This window comes from Malania oleifera, chromosome 2 (assembly GCF_029873635.1).
Source record: "Malania oleifera isolate guangnan ecotype guangnan chromosome 2, ASM2987363v1, whole genome shotgun sequence".
Lineage (NCBI taxonomy): Eukaryota > Viridiplantae > Streptophyta > Magnoliopsida > Santalales > Ximeniaceae > Malania > Malania oleifera.
This window is the reverse complement of record NC_080418.1, coordinates 84,950,754-84,972,769: the sequence shown is the minus strand read 5'-3', so window position 1 is coordinate 84,972,769 and position 22,016 is coordinate 84,950,754. Positions and strand designations below refer to the sequence as shown.

At 35.9% G+C, this 22,016-nt stretch overlaps 1 protein-coding gene across 1 annotated transcript in view; it reads left to right on the top strand.

Moving 5' to 3' along the window:
* LOC131149229 (protein VACUOLELESS1) overlaps positions 1–22,016 on the top strand; it is a 94,536-nt gene that overhangs the window by 37,030 nt on the left and 35,490 nt on the right. The window contains exons 4-5 of the mRNA XM_058099490.1: positions 10,504–10,609; positions 10,702–10,794. Coding sequence (XP_057955473.1) covers positions 10,504–10,609; positions 10,702–10,794 — 199 coding nt within the window. The remainder of the gene's footprint in view (positions 1–10,503; positions 10,610–10,701; positions 10,795–22,016) is intronic.

The window sequence follows — 22,016 nt, the reverse complement described above, 5'->3', positions numbered from 1 at the left end:
CAATGTCCTCACTAGGTAAGTTCTCATTTCCTTTCTCACATAGCATCTTAATAGACTTGATTTGATGATCTCTACACAAAACACAAAGAAAAAACAAAGTTACAGTCCGTATAAAAAAATGAAAGATATAATATAATTAGTAAGTACTAAATAGCCCTTCTAATTTTAAATATTTATTACATAAAAATAAAATATAATATTTGATTAAAAATAATAAGTAATGTTTATTTAAAATATTTAAATAATTAAAAATTTAAAATATTAGATATTTCATTTATTAATAAAATAAGTCATAGACTCATAAAATAAAATAAAAAATTAATTATTTAATATTTATGTACAATATATAAATTTAAGACCATTAAATTTATTTCTCAAATCTTAGCAATTAGGAATTTAGGATTTTAGGTAAACCTCATATAATATATAATATATAAATAAAGTTAAACTTGATATAATATATCAATAATATGATATATAAATAATTAAAGTAGTACATAATATATGAATAAATAATATAATATATATAAATTATATACTAATTTAAGATTTAAGTAAACAAGAGGGGGAAAATAAAAGAGAAACCTGAAAAGTAAAGATTAAAGAGTGAGAGATAAGGAAATTAAGTAATTTAAGTCATCTTTGCTGGAGCCTGGAGGACTGGAGGAGTCTTGAAGAGTCAAAGGGAGTTGCTGCAGGACTGGTGAGTGGCGACGACCAGCGAAGCGAGCTGCTGCACGACTGGTGAATGGCGACGAGTGGCGGAGGGAGCTGCTGCTGGACGTACTGGCGAGTCGGTGATGACTCGCGGAGCTGCTGCAGGGCTGGCGGCGACTCGTGGAGCTGCTGCAAGGTTGGCCTGCAAGGCTGCGACTGCTTGAGGGGGTCAGATCTTAGGCTTCAAAATTCAAAATCGGAGAAATGGAGGTGGTGAATTGGTGAAGTGCTGGCCGACTGCAACGAACAATCCTACTTCTTATTCTTCAGCTTCCAACAACAAATCAAAGGTACAATTTTTTGATTTCAGTCTTTGGAATGGTAAATCTGCCAAGGATGAGTGGTTGGGAGAGGGGGAAAGCAGGGAATCGTGAGAAAGTTGCGTGGATTTGAAGGATACAAGCAGAGTCGTCGAATTGGAGTGTCAGACGTCGCAGTGTAAAGTCCGTTATGGACCGTTACAGTGGCTTAACGACTATTACGACCGTGAATTTTTTTCTCCCCACAATATCGGTCTGTAACGGTTTCGGTCCCCTCATTTTCCGTTATGTAACGACCGTTATTTAAAACCATGGCAATGACTTGTTTCAGGCCTATCTGGTATCGTGACTGTTTTTTGTTTTTTGTTTCTGTTTTTCCATATTAAAGGAATAGATTTTAAAAAACGTTTGTTTATGTTGTCATTTTTCTGTTTATGTTGTCAGTTTTCAGCTGTTTGTCAAAAAACAGAATATTAGATTTTATAGTTTCAAGTTGTTTTGGCAACCTGATGCCAGAAATTTAAATCTCCAAAAATAGATTTTTTGGATTAAATTATTCATTTTATACACTTTTAAATTAAAATCAAAATTAAATGATCCTGAGTTTAAATATAATTGTAATATAAATATAAATAAATTTCAAATCATAATAATAAAGTCAATTACAGAATACTTTTACTATTTTTTTGATTGTCATGTCCAATAAAATTTTTATTGTAAAGTAAAATTTGAAAGTAGAACAATTACGTAAAATAATTATAATCAAATTATTTTTATAATGGTAATTTTTTAATATATATTATTTATAATTTTATTATTTTAATCATATTTTTATAATATTACTTGATTTAAAGATGAAAATTAGCATTTTTTAATTTAGTTTTTAATTTGTATTATAAATGTTAACCAACAAGGTTGCTGGTTTCTAGTTTTTTGTTTTTGTTACTGGTTTTTAGTTTTCATTTATGGTTTTCGTTTCTCTAATTTTTAACAGTGATACCAAACAGCCCCGACTTTACAAGGCCTTTAGAAAACTAGAGGCCCTTCAAAAGTATCCTTTTGCTTGAGAGGTCATGTTGGAAAGAAACTTAACCTTTGATAATTTGATGAAACAAGAGCATTTTTTTTTTCCCTTGGAACTCTGGAAGACTTTGGTGGAATTTATGAACCATTTACTTTGCCATTGGGATTGGGGAGAGCACTTTGACATTCAATATATGCAACTTTGGTGATTCATTGAGTCATTTTTGATAAATTGAAGGGGCTAACAGCTAATTGCATGAAGGGGTTCTCAATGCTAGGGCAAAAACAAGGAGGCAAAAGATGCCATTCCTTCCACCATTTTGTGGATGCAGCGTGCGCGCGGGGGGTGTGGTGGGGTTGGTGGGGTGGGCGTTAAGGAAAGGAGAGAGTTGGACACTTTTGGGGGAATTGAAAATGGTATGGAAAGGATAAAAGAAAAAAAAACGTTTTCTGTGGTTCATTTTTGGATGTTTGGAGATTTATGCTCATATCGTGATTCTTGTCTAAATTTTGTTCAAATTATTCTTTGATTGATCATCTCTATTGTATTCACCTAGTGCAATTGGGCGACTCAGCGCGAGGTCTTCGTTCATGAAAAGTTTATCGATTCCAATTAAAAAATACATGTCATTATATGTAATTGTGTGTTTGCATATTTTATTTCAGCTTGTGTATTCGTGGAAGTTCAAATGACCAAGATAACTTATTTAGGTGTCCAATTAAGTGGTACTACAGCTGATTCTTTTTGGGACCTAGTTTTTGGGAGAGTTTCTAGGAGGTTGGATGGCTGGAAAGAAACTTTTTCACTTTTGGGAGCCGTGTTACTCTTTTATTCATTCCTGTCTTTCCTCTATTCCCACGTATTATATGTCCCTTTTCAAATTTTCTTTGAGAGTGGCTTAGAGATTAAAGAAATTGAGGAGGGGTTTCTTGTTGTCGGGAGTTGCGACGGTGATAGGGATCTCATTCTTAGTTGAGCAACTGTAAGTAGGTCCAAAAGGTAGGGAGGTTTGAGTCTAGGTAGTTTGATGTCCAAAAACATTTCCTTGTGGAAAGCAATTACGGTGCTTCTTTTAAGAACCTAACTATCCTTGGCACAAGTAACCGTGGAAAATTTGGACTTCAACAAAATGAGTGGGATCCTAAAGTTGGGGTAAATATTACTTATTCGAGTCCTTGAAATTAATCTCTCAGATTTATCACTCTTTTTTCCTACTTGTTTGGAATAGTGTTGGTAATGGGAAGAGAATACACTTATTGGAATCATTAGATTGGGGAGGCTCCTTTGTGTGCCATGTATCGTTGTATCTTTCACTTATCTTCATTTTATGATGCCTATATTTCTGTTCTCTTCCTCTCACAAGAGAATGGGCATTCTTGGGATTTTCATTTTGGTGAGAACCTTAATATGAGAGAGGCCAACGAGATTGTCCCTTTTTTTTTAGATAACAAAAGAAAGTATATTAGATAGGGAAAAAAGAAGGTACAACATGCATGGACAAGGAGTTTACCAAAAAAATAGAAAAATAGAAGTAAAAGTAAAAATAAAAATAGAAACAAAAAAAGTGAAGATCACACCACAAAACTAGATAAAATTAACCAAGAAAACCCCTTTTCAGATACTTTCCGTCGAACTCTTCAAACTTGCTAACAAGATTGTCCCTTTCACTAATGTGCTTCATTCGTTCCAATTGGGGAGCAACAAAGGAGTTTGAGGTTTAGATTATTCTCGGGATTTTTCTCATAGATCTTTCTTTTCTCATTTGACGAATGATCCCAATGCTATTTTTTTTGCCCCATGCTCAAGGTCTTAAAGTTTGATTTTGACTAAATTTCGAAGCTCCAAAAGTATGGAATTTTCAATTTCAATTTGAAAAAACAGTGGAAATTGGTAGAAAGCATGGTATCCTTTTATAGAACTTTAGAAATTGTTAATAGACATAATAATGCAAGTTTTAGGACTAATATATTATTAATTTAATGCATCTATGTTGCGAATGAGGTGCAATAGTTGTACTAATATGTTCATGAAACATATTTTTAGAACAATATGTGTATTAAAAACATTTGGTAAATATACATGAAAGTCTAACTCAATTAAACATTATTTATTATACAAATAAAGACTGGTTAAATAAAATGTTGTTATAAGTTTAATTTTTCATATAATTACAAAAGCACTTGTAAAATATGTTGTTTCTATTGAAAAAAAAGATAACTTAGTGAGAAATTTCCCAGTGCATCTAAATCTTACATTTGAACTCCAAGGAAATTTCATTCTATAGTTAAAATTTCTACAAGTACGACGAAATTTTGAGATTTCAATAAATTTTGGATGATTCATTGAAATCTTGATGAAAATTATGTAAGAAATTGACCGCCATTTCGATTTTTAGGGTGATGGAAAGTGTAAATTTCGATGGAAATTTTGACAGTCATGGAAATTTAAGACCATGCCCATGCTCGTTCGTTTGGGGAAAGCTAAAGTTCCTTTAAAGATTAAGCTTTTCATGTGACAGTAATCTTGAAAAAATTAACACTAATGAATTGCATAAAAAATGAAGAGCTAACAAGTCTTTATTGCCTGATGTGTGTCTTTTGTTTTAAGAGTAGAAAGACTTGTTCACATTTGTTCTTACATTCTCACTTCACTAGGACCCTTCGGACTAAATTGTTTGGTATTTTTGGAGAGAATTGGGCATGTCCTTCTTTGGAGGAGTTTTATGCTTTGTATTTGAGGGTTTGAGAAGGGAAAGGAGACAACGACTACATGGTGATGCTCAATTATGGCTATCTTTTGGTGTATTTAGATGGAGAGAAATGTCATAGTTTTAAGAGTATGGCTATTCCTCTTAACTTGCATTGGAACAGAGTGGTCTTTCTTGTGTCATTGTGGGCTTTGGCTAGTAGATTCTTTCCTTATGTTTGGATAGATGTTGGATTTGGATAAGATGTAATACAAAATTTTATTGAAATTTGTTCAAATCCACCCAAATTCAAATCCAAGGTCTGAAATTCATGCTCCCAAATGTAGTGTTTTGGTATTTACCTTTTAGCAGATTTACAGCAGCATTGGGTTGCTCTGGTCCAGTAGAGCTGATTTTTAGTTTTGTTTTTTAGTGGTTTTTTGCATTGTTCTTTATCTTTTATTTTTATAAGATATCTTATTTTCCCCATCTTTTCTTTATTGTACTCTTCTTCTCTTTCTCTAATAAAATTCTTTGTCCATCAAAGAAAACCTAGATAACAACTATATATTAGATTGACTTAAAATAATTTCATGTTGGAGTACGTAAAGTACTCAACATCTTCAAAACGAGGAAACCTTGATTATAGCCTCATACCTCACTTGCATACTTGTGTGTGTGTGTGTGTGTGTTTTATTTTATTTATTTATCTATTTATTTTTTGGGATAGAAAAACACAAATTTTAAGGGAGAAAGAGAGATTGACCAAAAGAGGACAACAAATCTTTAGAAGGATAGAACAACCAAAAGAAATAAAGAAAAATGCAAAGGAAAAGGGAAAATGAAAAAGGAACTAACGAAACCCAATTGAAAAAACCCTTCTTTAAACCCCTTCCATCGTAATTCACTGAACACTGCAAGTTTGCTAATTCCTACTGGTCTTTCTTCACCTTTCTTGTGCCCCCATCCAGACGAAGTTCCTTTCCCCTTAGGACCAGAAAGCCATAACCCAATCTTATCCAATAGTTGTTGAGCTTCTACATCCTTCCTATTAATTTCCTCCGCAGGAATAGGCTCAATCCCATACTTACATTGCTGCTATTTACCCAGTCTATGTTCCTCAAAATAGCAATTCCCTCCAATCACTACATTGGAGATGGAGGCATATACAACAGATACTCAAGTAAATCAGATGACTCAGATATATACCCATACTATTCTCGGAATTCATCCCACAACAAGCCGTCATCACATGCAAACTCACTATTGCCATCAGTCTCATCCTCTGACATATCTCCCCATTGTTTTTTCTCTTCTTTCTTGCGGTCTTTGAAAGGATTTCTTCTCTCTTTTCTTTTGTTCATCATAATCATCTTTATCCTTTTAAACAAGCCTCGTAATGAATGATCTCCTTATAATTATGGTTAGTGATGTGATCACGCATCAAGAGAACAGACCTCGGTTCCGACTGACCATTTTTATGGAGTATGAAAAAGTCACTAGAGTTTCAGAAATTTGGAATGTAAATCACTGTAGAGTTTTCATCGAAAAGGGAAAGATGGATGATTACTATGTCACATTAGACTAGGGGAAAGGGCTGTTAGAGAAGATGATCATGCCTAGCATGCAATGTTTTGGTAGATTTATTAGGGAGTGCAATCATCATGACTTTCCTTTGTCTAAGGCCAATGCATACTGGGTTAGTTGGAGGTGACCATTATGTGGCTTGCCATTTAGATAGGTTTTTGTGTTATAGAGAGTAGAAGGATGTTCTTCCCCATATTTTATAGGCGATTTTATTTAGATCAATCTCTAATAATTTCCCCTCATTTTGGGTACTTATAGTGTAAGGTGGGATCCTATTCCATTCCGTTTTGAAAGTTTGAGGCTTTCTCATCCTTCTTTTTTGTCTTTTGCAGAGAAATTTTGGGAAGGTTCTAGATTTATGAAGATATTGAAAGCTCTTAAGGTTGCCTTGTAAAATTGGAATAAGGAGGTCTTTGGTGATGTGTGAGTTAGGAAGTCTATTATTTTAAAAGAGATTGAGAAAATTGACTATGTGGAAGATTTGGGTACTATGTCAGAGGATTTGGCGTATAGGTGAGCATCTCTTAAAAATGACCGAGGCTTTTTTATTGGAGGAGATGAGTTGGAGGCAAAAGGTTAGGTTTAAGTGGACCAAGGAGGGGGATTGTAATACAAGACTTCTTCATATAATATCTAATGGCGGGTGTAGGAGGAATCTGATGGGGTTACTATAGACATGAAACCAGCTGTTACTGCTGAGGAGGTTATGGGGGATTTTAGAAATCTTTATAAGGAGAAAATGACTTGTAGACCCATGATTGAGGAGTTGGATTGGTATTCCATTTCAACTGATATTTCTGGTTGATTGGAGAGAGTCCTTTTGAGGAGGAGGTTAAGTGGGTGGTGTTTAGCACAGATAGGGAGAAAGCTCATGGACTGGGTGAGTTTATCGTAGCCTTCTTTCAGACAAGAGGAAAGGCTTTGTTATAGATTAAGGATAAATCCATTCAGAATTCTGAATGTTTAACCCACAGGTAATTTGATTTTGCCAAAACCAAAACAATTGGAAATGATAATGAATCCATTTGTATACCCTTTTTGAAGCACAATTGCAGCTTTGGTAATCTGAAAATTAAAGGATTCCCTGATTGCTTTAACCATTTTAATGTAAAAAAACTAACTATAGCTAAGGGAAATGTTTCTTGTAAGAATTACACCAAATATGCTCCCCTAAAAAACTAAGGGGCCGTTTGTTATCACTGTTAGAAATTATGAAAATGAAAACTGGAAGCCTAGAAATGAAAACTAAAAACCAAAATCAAAAACTTAAAATTGGAAACCAATGACTTGTTTGCTTAATATATCTAAAACTAGAACAAATTAAAAACTTGATTAAACAAATGCTCATTTTTGTCCTTGAATTAGATAACAATTAAAAAATATGATTAAAATAATAAAATTATAAAATAATACAAATGAAAAATACTATAATGAAAATAATTATGATTACTTTACTTAATTATTATATTTCAAAATTCACTTTACAGTTACAATTTTATTGTACATGACAGTTGAAAAATAATAAAAATATTTTGCAAATGACTTATTATATATATATATATTAAAAAAATTGTAAACGTTTTTATTTTAATTATATTTTAAATTTATATGATCATTTTATTTTAATTTTAATTTTAAAAATTATGCATAAATTGAATGATTTAATTTAGAAAAGTTAATTTTGGATACTAATTTTGAGTCTCCTTCACATTTTCAAGGAGGTTTCTAGGCTTAAGATTAATATGGGTAAGAGCGGTATCACGTCTATCAATATGTTTGTTGAGAATGTTAGGGAGCTATCTGTGGAGGTGGGATGTAGTGTTTTGGAATGGTCGCTGTTCTATCTTGAGGTTCCTTTGGGGGGTAACCCTAGATCTACTTGCTTTTGGAATACTGCTGTGGAAAGGGTTTCTAAGAAACTGGATGGGTAGAAAGGTGCTCTTTTTTCTCTTCATGGTAGAATTACTCTTATCCTGGTCTGTCTTTCTAGTATCCTCTTATATTTTTTATTTTCAAGATTTCGGTGGGGGGCTGCTAATAAGATTGAGAAGATAATGAGGGATTTCTTGTGGTCAGGGGAAGGGAATAGTAGGGATCTTCTCGTTAGTTGGGGAGTGGTGGGTTGGTCTAAACAGGAGGGTGGCTTGGTTATTGGGAACTTGATGGCTAAAAACACAACCCTTCTGGCTAAATGGCTTTGGTTGTTAAAATAAGTACGGATTATTCGTGCAAGTCTTTTTGTGATTTTTTGAATAGGTCGAATTTATATTTTCCTCTCTATACTTCCATTTGGAAGGCCAAAGTCCCCTTTAAAGTGTTGAGGCTTTTATCTGGTTGGTTGCACTTGATAGAATTAATACCAAGAACTTGCTGTAAGCTAGGTGACCTTTGAAGGCTATATCTCCAGATATGTGTTCTCTGCTTTAATTTTCAGAATCATCATCACATTTGTTCATTCATTGTGACTATGCTTGGAGTGTTTGGAATAAGTTATTGGTATTTTAGGCAAATGTTGGGTGGTTTCTAAGATAGTGGAGGATTTTTTGGCAGTGGCTTTTGCTGGATTTGGTCGGAAAAAGGAAAAGGCAGTGCTTTGGAAATGTGCTTCTTTTTTTTTTCATTTTTTCTTTCAGTCTTTTGGGGGTTGTGGATGAAGTGTAATGCTCGCATTTTTCTAGGGAAGAAGTTGGTCCAGTTGCTGGTTTGGGAAAAGATACATTATTTGGCTTCTCTTTGGTGTGTGGGACAAGGGAATTTTGAGGGGGGTGAGCTTTTCTGATATTCAACGCGATTGGCATTATGTGTTGGAGTGTTAGTTCGTGATGGTTTTTTCTCTTTTGTTCTTTTGTCTGTAGATTGTTCCTTTGTGTTTTTTATCTGGATTTTCCAGACTTGGTTAAGGAGATGTCTTACTCTCCTAGCTGTATACTCTTATTCTATTAATGAATTCTTATTTTATTAGCAAAAAAAAGAAAATGGTAGCAGGTTGCAAAAACAATTGAAAATTACGATAAAATCTGGTTTTCAGTTTTTTAGCTGATAGCTGAAAATTGACAATAGAAATTAAAAAAACTAACAACTTAAGGGCCCTTTGGTATCATTGTCAAAAAGTATGAAAATGGAAACTAGAAATGAGAACTAAAAACCGGAAATAGAAACTAAAAATAAAAAAACCAACAACTTGTTGGTTAATATTTCTAAAAATTAAAACAGATTAAAAACTCAATTAAACAAATGCTTGTTTTGTCCTTGAATCAGATAACAATTACAAAATATGATTAAAATAATAAAAGTACAAAGTAATATACATTAAAAATGATATATTAAAAATAAAAATTATTATAATTATTTTGCTTGAATATTTGGTAAGAATTCATGATAATAACACCTGCCAAAGTTTTACATTCGCTGTCAACTACTTAACACAACCCTGCTCCTTTATCCGGGCTTGGGACCGGCCACACTGGTGAAGTACACATTTAAGTCTTTTATTTCCAGCAAACTTAATTCATGTAGCCAACCCCACCCAGTGGGACTTGAGGCTTGTTGTTGTTGTTGTTGGTGCTTGAATATTATATTTCCAATTTCACTTTACATAAACAATCTTATTGTATATGACAATTGAAATATAGTAAAAATATTTTTAAATAGTTTTTTTTATTTTAATTTTTAAAAAAACTTATGGGCATTTTTATTTTAATTAAATTTTTTACATTCATGTGATTAAATTTAAATTTTTATTAAAAATATTGATCAAATGAATGATTTAATCCACAAAAGTTAGTTCGGAATTCAAAGATTTTCTGGCAACAGGTTGCCAAAAATCATAAAATTTAGTTTTTAGTTTTTTTTTGCAAACAGCTGAAAATTGTCAACAGAAATAGAAAACCAACAATGTGAACAAACACGTTTTCATAGTCCATTTCTTTATTGTACAGAAACGAAAATAGAAAACCGATGACAAAAATGATACCAAACAAGCCCAACAAATGCGTTTCCTTTTCTTCACTGTAGAGAAACAAAAGCTGAAAGCAGGAAACATAAATGATGCAAATAGACCCTAAAATTTTATTTTATTGTTCTGTTATATATTATATTTGTTGTATCTTATGCAAGTCTATAATACGTGATTTTATTTGAGTACACGTGCGTGCACACACACTAGGTCTCCTTGAAACATTTTCCCCCTGATTTCTGCTCTGGTAATGATATCCAGTTGGCTTTGGCAGCAATGTTCAACGGGATCATTTTCAAGAAATGTGTAAAACTCTACGGGTCTTAAATGCTGTGCGCAACCATGACATTGGCATTCCTCTTAGTATTCAGCAATATAAGGTCTTCAAAGTTAAATGAATTTAAGTTTCAGTTTTCCAGTGATCATGCATGCTGTTCCCTGGAAATTACTCTGAAGTGCTTCCCCTTTTCAGTTACTTACACCATCAGTTCTCATTGCTCGTTTAATTAATGAACACCACCACCTTCCTGCGCTACGCATATCAGAGTACCTTGGAATGAATCAAGTAAGTTTTTTTGTTAACCGATTGAAGTTGTTGATGTATGCATTACACCCAGATTATTATACCTGTCTCTTAACTTTTTCCCCCTACCCCTTTTAGGGTTCTGACTATGCCGCTTTTTATTTTTTAACCATTGCTTTTATTCATTTTTTTGGCTTTGTGCTTGTATATGTGACTTGACAGCTCAAGTCACTTTATTTCAAATACTGATTTTGATTTACAGGATTTGGAAACAGGAAAATGATTGAGCTGATTGTGAACTTTTTGCGTTGGCCAGACCTAGAAACTATAAATGAAACTTCAGGAAATTTGAAATGTGATTAAGAGATTATGTATGAAGAATCAACTGAAATGTGTGGTGTAAAACTGCTTGCTAACTTTTGAATTTGTTTTGTGAGGATTGGAGGGAGGTAGGAAGAATATGTGATAGATAAGAGGCAGGGGAAAACAAGAATGGGAGGGATTATACTTTGGTCTTGTCTAGGTTTTTGACAATCTTGACTGTGTAGGATTAATTGATTTTTTTTTTTTTTTTTATCAACAAAGAGAAATTTATATTAGCAGGGCATCAAGGGGATTCCATCCCAAGGTACAAAACATCAACCACTCTGTAGATTGTTGCAAACATCAAGGATTACATTAAGATCATTAACAATTAGCCCATTGAGCCAGCTGGAAACAACAGCATTCCACTTTTCTTTGCAAATCTGAAGCAGAGTAGTTGTATCTTTGAATGCTCTCTTATTTCTTTATTTCCAGGCACACCAAAAGATGGCGAGAGGGATGAGATTCAAAGCCTTTCACTTCTCCTTGGTAGCTTTGATACCTTTCCAGGCCCAAATCTCCCCTCCAATGGAATTTGCAGTAACCCACTGATATCCAGTCGAGGATAGAACCATATTCCACAAGTTCCTTGTCCAGGGGCAGTGGAGAAGAATGTAGTTGACTGATTCTGCATCAATCATACAAAGTAAACATCTCTTTGTGACTGTAAGGCCCCTTTTCTGCAGAGTGCCAAGGGTCAGACTTTTTTCCATGTGTGGACTCCAAACAAAAAAAGCAACCTTTGACTGGGCTGCTGTCCTCCAAATATGAATCCAAGGGGAGTTGTTGCAATTTGTTCCCATCAAGGAGAGCTTCTTGGAGAAATATTTAAGCGTGAAGACAACATTTGTGTCAAAAGCCTATCTTGGTTTGTTGGGGATGTTTTGATAACAGAAATTATAGAGAATTCTGTTAAAGTCAAGAGTGCATGAAGTTCTCAATCTGCCACATTCATAGCAAAAAGAATATTCTAAAAAATTCCCTAATAAGTGATTTGGAGATGATGACTGATAAGGGCATTCTTGTCACAAGCCATGCTGTTGATGGAAGGAAAGGCAGCTCTAAGATTATTGTTCTCATGCCACACATCATGCCATAAGTAAACGTTGGCCCCATTTCCCACTCAAAATCTCACAAATTGGAAAAAAATCATCCCATCCTTTCCTAATGAATTTCCGAACTCCCACTCCATAGGCCCCCCTACTATTGTGTGTTATCCAATCATTATGCTCGAGTCCATAATTAGAAATTGTTGAGAATTTCACTTGTGAGCTTGTCCCACATTGGAAGATTTGAGTGGATGATGAGTGCTTATATACATGGTTGGGCCCAAGATCCAATAGGCTTAAGTTTTTGGGTCAAGTTGGTGTTCACCCATGTGTATCAAGCCCACCCATTGGCTCCTTCGGTCCTAACAAGTGGTATCAGAGCTGATGATTTGTAACTTTGGTTCAACGACATCGTAAAAGTCGAGACATGAAATTAATTCTCTTGACGTGCTAACAGTTGGAGGACCAAGTGTGTGACCGAGGCCAATGAGGATCATCTAAGTTTGGGATGGATCCAAATAGGATCAATACATGAGAGGTAGGATTGGTTTGGAGGCACGTGGAATGTAATTTAAGGCACGTAAGGCACCAGTGGTAAGGCCCACTTGAGCAACTGTTGGGGAATTGGGCTTACTCTCATAAGGGAGATGGTTTCCGTTCAAGGGGAAGTGGTTGGAACTCACAAGTGAGGGGGAGATTGTTGAGAATTCCACTTGTGAGCTTGCCCCACATTGGAAAATTTAAGTGGATGATGGGTGCTTATATACATGGTTGGACCCAAGACCCAATAGACTTAAGTTTTTGGGTCAAGTTGGTGTTCACCCATGTGTATCAAGCCCACCCATAGGCTCCTCCGGTCCTAACAGAAACAATAATATCCCGCCAAAAATGGTCTTTCTCCTTCATAAACTTCCAAAACCACTTCCTTAGGAGAGCTTTATTGAAAGTAAGGAGGGATTTCATCCCCAAACCTTTTGAATATTTTGTTGTTTAACCATTGCCCATCTAACAAGGTGATATTTAAACTCCTTCTGTAAGCTTCCCCAAAGAAATGTTCTCTGTATTCCTGCCAATATCCTAGAAACTCAGGCTTGTTAGGGAAGGGACATGAAATAAACTGGAAGATTCATCAAAGTGTTCTTGATAAGGGTGGGTCTGCCTTCATTTGATAAGAAATTTCATTTCCATCCTACCAATCTCCTTTCAAACTTCTTTGCAATCGGATCTTAGACTCCTTTGTCTTTGAATTTGGCTTCAAGGGAGAGATTGAGGTAGTTATGGGAAAGGATCCCATCTTGCAACCCAAAAGGTTAGCGAGGAAGGTTCCTCCCCCCCTTCCCCCCCCTCCGGGGCAGTTGCTCTCTTTAATTGGAATAGCTCACTTTTACCAAGATTCACTTTCAAGTCTAAGATAGCCTCAAACCCTAATAAAATGCATCAGAAGTTGAGGATATGAAGAGGATCATCTTTGCAAAAAATGATAGTATCATCTGTGAAGAGGAGATGAGAAAGTTCTATAAACCTTCCATTTTCGCCCACCTTGAAACCTCTAAAAATCCCCCCTTTAGTAGCTTTCATCAGCATGAGGCTCAACACCTCCATAACCAAAATAAATAGAAAATGGGAGAAGGGATCCCCTTGTCTCAAGCCTCTCGAGGAGCGGAAAAAATTAGTAGAGCAGCCATTTATAGACACTTAGAAACTTGGAGTTCTGATGCATTGAGCAATTCAACTACACAAAGGAGGAAGTTCTAATTGACATAATCAAATGCTTTCTCCATTGCTTTTTTGATCCTCTCAGCTAGGACTTTAGCAATGACTTTATAAATGCTTCCCACCAAGCTAATAGGGCAGAAATCTATGATGTTAGCAACCCCAACTTTCTTCAAAGCAAGAGTGACAAAGGTGGTATTGATGCAATTGACAAATTTTCCTGATCTATGAAACTCCTTGAACACATCTAAAATGTCATTCTTGAGAAGGCTCCAATTAGACTAAGAGAAAACCAAGGAGAAACCATCCAGTCCAGGCGATTTATCTCCATTGCAATTTTTAATAGCTTGGAATGTAATACTTCATCAAAGGGTCACTCAAGCCACCCCGCATTATAGGAGCTAAGAGATCTGAAATTGATACCATCTGCTATAGGTCTCCAAATCTTAGGTACAGTGTAAGGTCTTTATAAAAACCACAAATACCCTTTTTAAAATCCTCTTCCTTGGTCAAGGTGATTTCCCCAATTTCAATGCTAGATAAGGTGTTTCATCGGCATGAGCATTGCTGTCCATTGAAAGAATTTTGTATTATGGAGTTTATGGTCCCCCTCCTTGAGCCATTAAGCTCTGGATTTTTGTCTCCAAAATATTTCTTCAAAATTAGTGACCTTTTCCTTCTTAACCAGAACTCTTTTGGTCCTCTGTTCATCATTAGGACCTTGGGTTATCTCCTACACATCAAGTTCTTTGATGTCATTAAGGATGACAATCTTCTTTGCTTGGACATTTCCAAAGGTGTTTCTATTCCATATCTTTAGCTTTTGTTTTAATCCCTTCCATTTTGAGGCAAGGACAAAACTAGCCTTCCTTGTGAGATGAATAGAGGACCTCCAAGTTTTCATTAACTCCTTGAAACCATCTTGCTTTATCCATATATTCTTGAAGTGAAAGGGGGTTGGCCCCTATTTAACTCCTCCGGTGTCAAGGATGATTGGGAAGTGATTTGAGATGGGCCTAGGAAGTTGATGAAGTGAAATTGACACCAATGCGAGGGAGATCAATGAGGGAATTCATGCTGATAAAGTGAAGGAATTCTCTCATGTTACTGGTCTCATGGCTGCTCCCACTTCTTTTGTGTTGATAAACATTCATGTTGAAATCACCTCCAATGATCCGAGGAGCAACCCATCTACTCCTAATCTCGAAGAGTTCATTCCAAAAAAGAGATTTGGTGGACCCTTCACTTGGGTTGTAAACCCCTATGAAAATCCATTGAAAGTTATCATTCATATTTTTGAACAAATATGAGATCGAGAAGGAATTAATGGAGTGGTCGAACCTTCCACAACGCTAGGCTTCCACAAGACAAGAAAACCCCTTGAGCTGCCTATTGCTTCAAGGGATATCCAATCACAAGTGTCTCGGCCCCAAAGATCTTTGATCAAGAGATGCTCCACTATCGCTACCCTAGTTTCTTGCAAGCACATCACATCGCCCCTCTAGTCCTCAAGAAAGGACTTTAGTTACACTCCTCTTGGATTTGTTGTTTAGACCCTTGGCAATCTAGGAAATTATTTTCCTCAACATGATTTAACACATGGGCTTCGACTATTGCATGCCTTTGACATTTCTGAGCATCCTCCTATTTTTCCATAGTTCATTGTGCATTTCAAGCGTTTTAATTCCCTATTGGTATCCATCTTTCTAATATTGCTTGATGGTTTATTGAGATTAATTCCCATTTCTTCTCTTCTCTTTCTTTCAATATCCTCAAACAATTGCAAGGCATTGTCTTCAAACCCTTCAAAGGATACCTATGGTTTTACTTACCAATTTCAACTTCTGAAGAACCCAATCAGATACCTGATTCTTGAAGTGAGTGTTGTCTTGAGTCCAAGTCATTTAGATTATCAAAATTGGGCCCATCAATCAAATCCTCAGACTTGGAATTGGCACACAAAGTGTCATAGCCAATGCTAGGGGCTGGAACAAGGGCCAATCGTTCGGCATTAGTTTGAGATTTAGGGAGTTCTTGCTCCAAAACAGCCTCCTCTTGAGTTGTAGTTGCCTATAAAGGGACATCCCTATAAAGGGACATCTTGAAGGGAATAACCTTTCCAAAGTGGACTATGTTTTTAGTAGCTTCAAAAGGACCGTTATGAAGCTTAAAAGGAGAAAAAGAGCTAGGTTGGGGGGTTTGAGTTATTAAATGAGATTGGTAGGCTGAAAAGATCCCTCTATTTGTAGCTTCAAGGCCCACGCCGACATCCTCAAACGAGTCAAAAGCTTTGGGTCTGCTTTTATCCTAGTTAGGGAAATAAAAAAAACTGTCTGCAGCATTGCACTTCTTCCCCACAACACTTGCGAAGGAGTGTGTAAGACCACTCATCTTACCCACCCCTTGAGAGTTGGGTGTCAAGACATCACTCAGCTATAGAATAAAAGGCTTGCCACAATGAGGGCAAGGGCACAAGGGTGCTGATTGGTTGAGGAATGGGTTCATTTCCATTGGGGAGGCCTTAGGCTTCTTCCTCCAATTGATGACCAATCGAAGATGTTATACCTTTCTTGGTGGGAGGAAAAAGTTGGAGGCCCAGCTTGGCTGCCGGGGAGGAGATCCTCATCCAGCCCTTGGATTCATACCCCTTGCCTTGGAGAGCCCCGTCCAACCCTTGGATTCATACCCCTCTAGAAATGCAATTTTACAACAATCACTGTTGTTCTCTGTAAGGGCAAGGTAGTTCCCAAATTTGTTCGAGTTTAGCTGCAAAGTAAGGGTTTTGTCCTTGTTCTTTGTTTGATAGAACCATGAATTTGCCTAGGGTATGCCTTTTTTCAATTCCTAGAAGTTCGCCCATGATTGAAGAAACCATCTGAACTCCTCCATCACTAAGAATATGTAGATCCTTCTTCCCATGCAGTATTCAGTGATTCTAAGGAAGTCAGAATTTCCCCCCTTCAATGATCAGGTCTAATGACTTTCTTTTGACCACCACAGTATGCTTTGCATCCGTCGACATCTCATTAGCAGTCGGTGGAGGGTCCACGAGAGAAGAAAACTAGAGCTGTGAAAGAGTGGATTTGGCCTTACAGTGAACAAAGAGGGCAGCTTCAAACTGGGGGAAAATTGCGAACACCAAAAAATAGAGAAAAGTTGAGGAAATTGCCAGAGAAGACAGTCCAGATCGTGATGAATAATGACAAAGGTAGGGAAGGAGAAGAGGAGAGGGGATGCGAACTAGGACTTACGACGAGAAGACAAGAGGACAACTCGGAGTAAAGGAGGGGTCGAGTGGAATCTCCTGCTTAGGTCGAATCACAAGATGGGTACCTGCGTTATTGATTGATTATTAATATGCATTGTTTGACACAATTCCTAACTCAAGCTTTTGTAAGTAGTGGTAACTGACGGGCAATAGAACTTGGTTTTCTAAATGCCTTGGGTTTGACTCTTGTAACTTCTATGTCTAGTTTTCAGCACCTTATTTATGTTTCAAACTTTTGTATTGTTGGCTGCCTTTTGTTTTGGCTTGCATGTGCTAGTGGGTATAGTACACAGAGCATTCCTTTTTTTTTTTTTGGCTTTGTTGGGGGCAGGGTGGGAGTCAGACAGTGTTAAAACTGAATGCTTAATAATAATGATATACACTTAAAGAATATCTTAAGATTTTGTGTCTAGTGACAAAATGGTATCAAGTATCAACATCATGGTTATTAGGAGATGGTGGGTTCAATTCTCAATGAGGGTACTTCTTGTCATTAATGTAACATTTCATGTGTAGGCCTCATGTCAAGAAAGGCGTAGACTGCAAGAGTGGGAGTGTTAATGAAAGTAATGGTGTAATCCCAAGAGGGGGGTGAATTGGGTATTTTAAAAATTATTATGCGAAATCTCGTTTTATTTTAAACCATTTCAAATATACCAATCACAATCTCAATCACAATCAACTAATCAGCGAACAGTACTATACCAATAGACAATCCTAGGTACATATATGAAATTGAGAAAAATAATCTGAATTTTGCTTTCGGCAAGTTCAACAATCAACCCTGAATTCAATCAATGATCAAGTATGTATTTAAGACAAAATTCAATAATATAACTCAGGCAAGTTAACTTCTTATGCTTGAATAAACAACCAACCACAATAGCTTTACCTCAGCCAACCAAAACTGAATTCGAAGTTTCTGCACTTGTCTGAAATTCAACTGAAAACTTAAACCGTACAAATTATTAACAACCAAATAGACTTATTCAAAGTAATCCAAATCCGAATTCAGTGTTTAATAGAATTTCCCAATAAATTCAAAACGTACACAGCAGTTTATAATTGCAGTATTTAAAAGAATAGGGAAAGAAGATTGAACATTGGATTTTTTACAAGGTTCGGCTTACCACCTACATCCTTGCCCCAAGCAACTTGCTGTGAGGATTTCCTTTACCCACTCCATTCAATAGGTGGAGTACGCCTCTCTCCGTTGGAAGGTGGAGACCCCCATCTAACAAGAACACCCTCTCACTAGGCAACAATTCTAAACCCTGAATCGTCCGATTGCAAAGCCAGCAAATCAATTGTTCGTACAATATGAATACTCACAACAAAGCAGAATTTGTACAATAATAAGCTCTATATACTCATGACAACAATATCTAATTGAAGCTCACAAAGATTTGAAAGAGATTCTGATTGTGGTATGAGAATTTCAGAGAATTGAAATCAGAAATCAATTAGGGCTTTGAGCAAAAACGCACAGAAGCTTTTCAGAATTTAAAACAAGAGTATAACAATGAATTTCAATGTGTATGTGTGAGTGTTGGTTGCCCTAATGCGTAAATAATTATCTTTATATAGAATTGGAAAAATTTTTACCGTTTTCCCCAAGTTTGGAAACCGTATCTTTCGATTTTGGAAAGAAATCAGTGCTGTTAGAAAGTTTAAAACATGGACTTCAGTCGTCTGAACCATGTGTTCAATTGCTTGACCTAATTAAAATAGCGCTCCAAAACAGGCAGTAGCCTTTTAATCGCCTGACCCCGATAGTTCAGTCGCCTAACCCTTTTCTGATTTCTTGTTTACACTGGCAATAGCATATCAGTCGCTAGAACACTATGCAACTTAGTGTTTTTCATATTTTGATTCCAAAACTTGTTTATATTAACTTTGAAAAGTATTTTGGACTTTATAAAAGTATTTTCCATATTCTAAATTTGATCTCTAAGTCTACTATAACTTCCTAAGAGCTTCAATCACAAAATTGAAGTCTAAGAGTACTTAGATGAGACTCTAAGAAACATTAAATACATTTAAGTCTTAAGTCTTCATGTCGTATAGCTTTAACCTCTTGCAAGCTTGATCAATGCTTCAGAAAACTTGTATTCTTCATGACTTGTGACTTTAAGTTGATCTTTAGTCAATCTTCTTTGGGTTTAACCATTGTGCTTGTGAAAATCTTAATACCTAAAATTTAATCTTAAAAGCATAATTAGTATTTTAATTTGTTATCATCAAAACAAGATTAAGCCTTGTTAGATCAACAATATCTCCCTTTTTTATGATGACAAATAAGAAGCAAAATGAGGTTGCCTTGATAAGGCTTCCCCTCATAATAAGCATGAACCAAAAATATAATCAATATACAAATACTTGTTCAAGCTTAATTGTGGTTTGACAGTTCTCCTTTTAAGAAAGATTATTTTCAACAAGTAATTTTTCAAGAATAATATGAATAACCAAGTATATCATCAACTCTTATTCAGCATAATCATAGCTTACTATCAACATATATCAGTAAAGCTTGTTTCAGAATTTCAATATGACATTTCAGCAGATAACACATATGTATATACCTCTATAAGTATTTATCCCCCTGAATATAATATTCCCTAAAGCAACATACGCTCAATCAATATTCAGCATAAGAGATTTCATAAGAGATTTCAATATAACATAGATTTTAATATAGCATAAGAGATTTCATCAATCAACTTTTAGCAGATACAGCATTAACTCATAATCTTTTCATTCTCATTTTCCCATATTTTCTCCCCCTTTTGAGATCAACAAAATGGAATGACACCATAGTAGTTAAAAGCGCGCCTCCTAGGCGCAAGGCGCAGTGAGGCGATGAGTCCGCCGCCTCATACCAGGTGGGGCGAGGCGACCCCAGGCGAGACGAGGCGCAGTGAAGCGCAAGGCGTAGTGAGGCGCGCCTTGTGTATTTTTAAGCCACTTAAGGAGACAAATAGCCCAAGCCAGACTCGTATCCCTTATTCGACTCAAACGAACAGAGCCCTAGCCCCTTTCGACCCTTCGAAGCCCTTCGTGAGTTCGTTTGCGAGCCTTTGAACTAGGCGGAAGCCTTCGCGACTTCGTCTTCGAGCTTCGACCAGGATCGTGAGTTCATCTTCGACATTTTGAAGAAGCACGACCTGCGCAACTTCGTTTCGAACCAGCCGGAGCCCTCGCGAGTTCGTCTGCCTGCCTTCGAAGCAGTCGTGAGTTCGTCTGACTGCCTTCGAGCACGACGTGAGTTCGTCACGTCGCCTTCAACACTTCGAACCTTTGTAAGTCTTCTTCTTCTTCTTCTGCTGCTGCTGCTGCTTGCGTCCCATTGCCTGCTGCTTCTCTTCTCTTCTTCTTCTTCTTCTTCTTCTTCTGCTGCTGCTTCTCTTCTTCTTCTTCTTCTTCTTCTTCTTCTTCCTGCTGCATGCTTGCTGCGTGCTGCTGACTGCTGACTGCCGCCTGCTTTTTTTCTTCTTCTTCTTCTTCTTTATATGTAAGCTTACTGTTTTTTAATTTATAATATTTAGTTTAATTAATGTAAGCTTATAAATTATAACTAATAACATAATATTTATTTTTTTCACAGAAATTTAGCAACTGTTTTTTAATTTATAATATTAAGTTCAATTAATGTAAGCTTACAATTTATAACTAATACATAATATGTATATTTTTTACAGAAATTTAGCTACTGTTTTTTAATTTATAATATTAAGTTTAATTAATGTAAGCTTACAAATTATAACTAATACATAATATTTATTTTTTTTACAGAAATTTAGCTACTGTTTTTTAATTTATAATATTTAGTTTAATTAATGTAAGTTTATAAATTATAACTAATACATAATATTTATTCTTTTTATTGAAATTTAGGTACTGTTTTTTAATTTGTTTGGAAATGCATTATGTAAGTCTTAAATTATAAATATATGATGCATTGTTTTTTCAGTTAGGATACGGGATACCAAGTCTAAAATCTTAAATGGATTCTAGTTCTGGATGTGAGGCCTCGTCAAAGAAAGATCCCGCATGGAAGTATGCACATTTGGAGGATCAAAAAAATAGAAATAATTTGACTTGCAATTTTTGTGCTAAAGTCACAAGGGGAGGAATATTTCGAGCAAAACAACACATTGTCGGAGGATTTCGAAATGTGAAAGAATGCTCTAAGTGCCCTACTCATGTACGTGAGGAGATTAAAGAGTATATGTTGAAGAAAGATATGGAAAAGGAGGAAAATGAGTTATTGCCCGACTTTGATGATATAGATCATTACGGTGAAGATGAAGAAGATGAAGTTCAAGAAATTGACATTCGTGGCAAGAGAGTGTTTACTAGTGATGGAAGTAAAAGATCATACCAATCCAACTTGAAGAAACCAAAATAGAAGGGGCCTATAGACTTGTTTTTTACTCCCGATCCAAAGAAAGCGATTCAAGCTAGGAAAGAAGGGAAGATGAAGCAAACATCAATAAATGAAGCGTGCAAAAAAGAACTTAGAAAAAAGGCAATGGGAGATTTTGCTAGGTGGATGTATGATGCTGGGATACCATTTAATGCTGTACGTTTGAGCAGCTTTGCAGTGGCACTTGAATCGATTGGACAATATGGTCCTGGAATAAAGCCACTTAGCTATCATGAAGTGAGAGTTCCTTACCTAAAGGAGGAAGTCAGTCGAATGAAAGAGTTGTTGAAGGTCCATAAGGAGGAATGGACAAAATATGGCTGCTCAATTATGTCTGATGGTTGGAGAGATTCAGTTGCTAATAAGGACATAATCAACTTTTTAGTGAACTCTCCAAGGGGATCAGTATTCATCAAGTCTATTGATGCTTCTAATATTGTCAAGA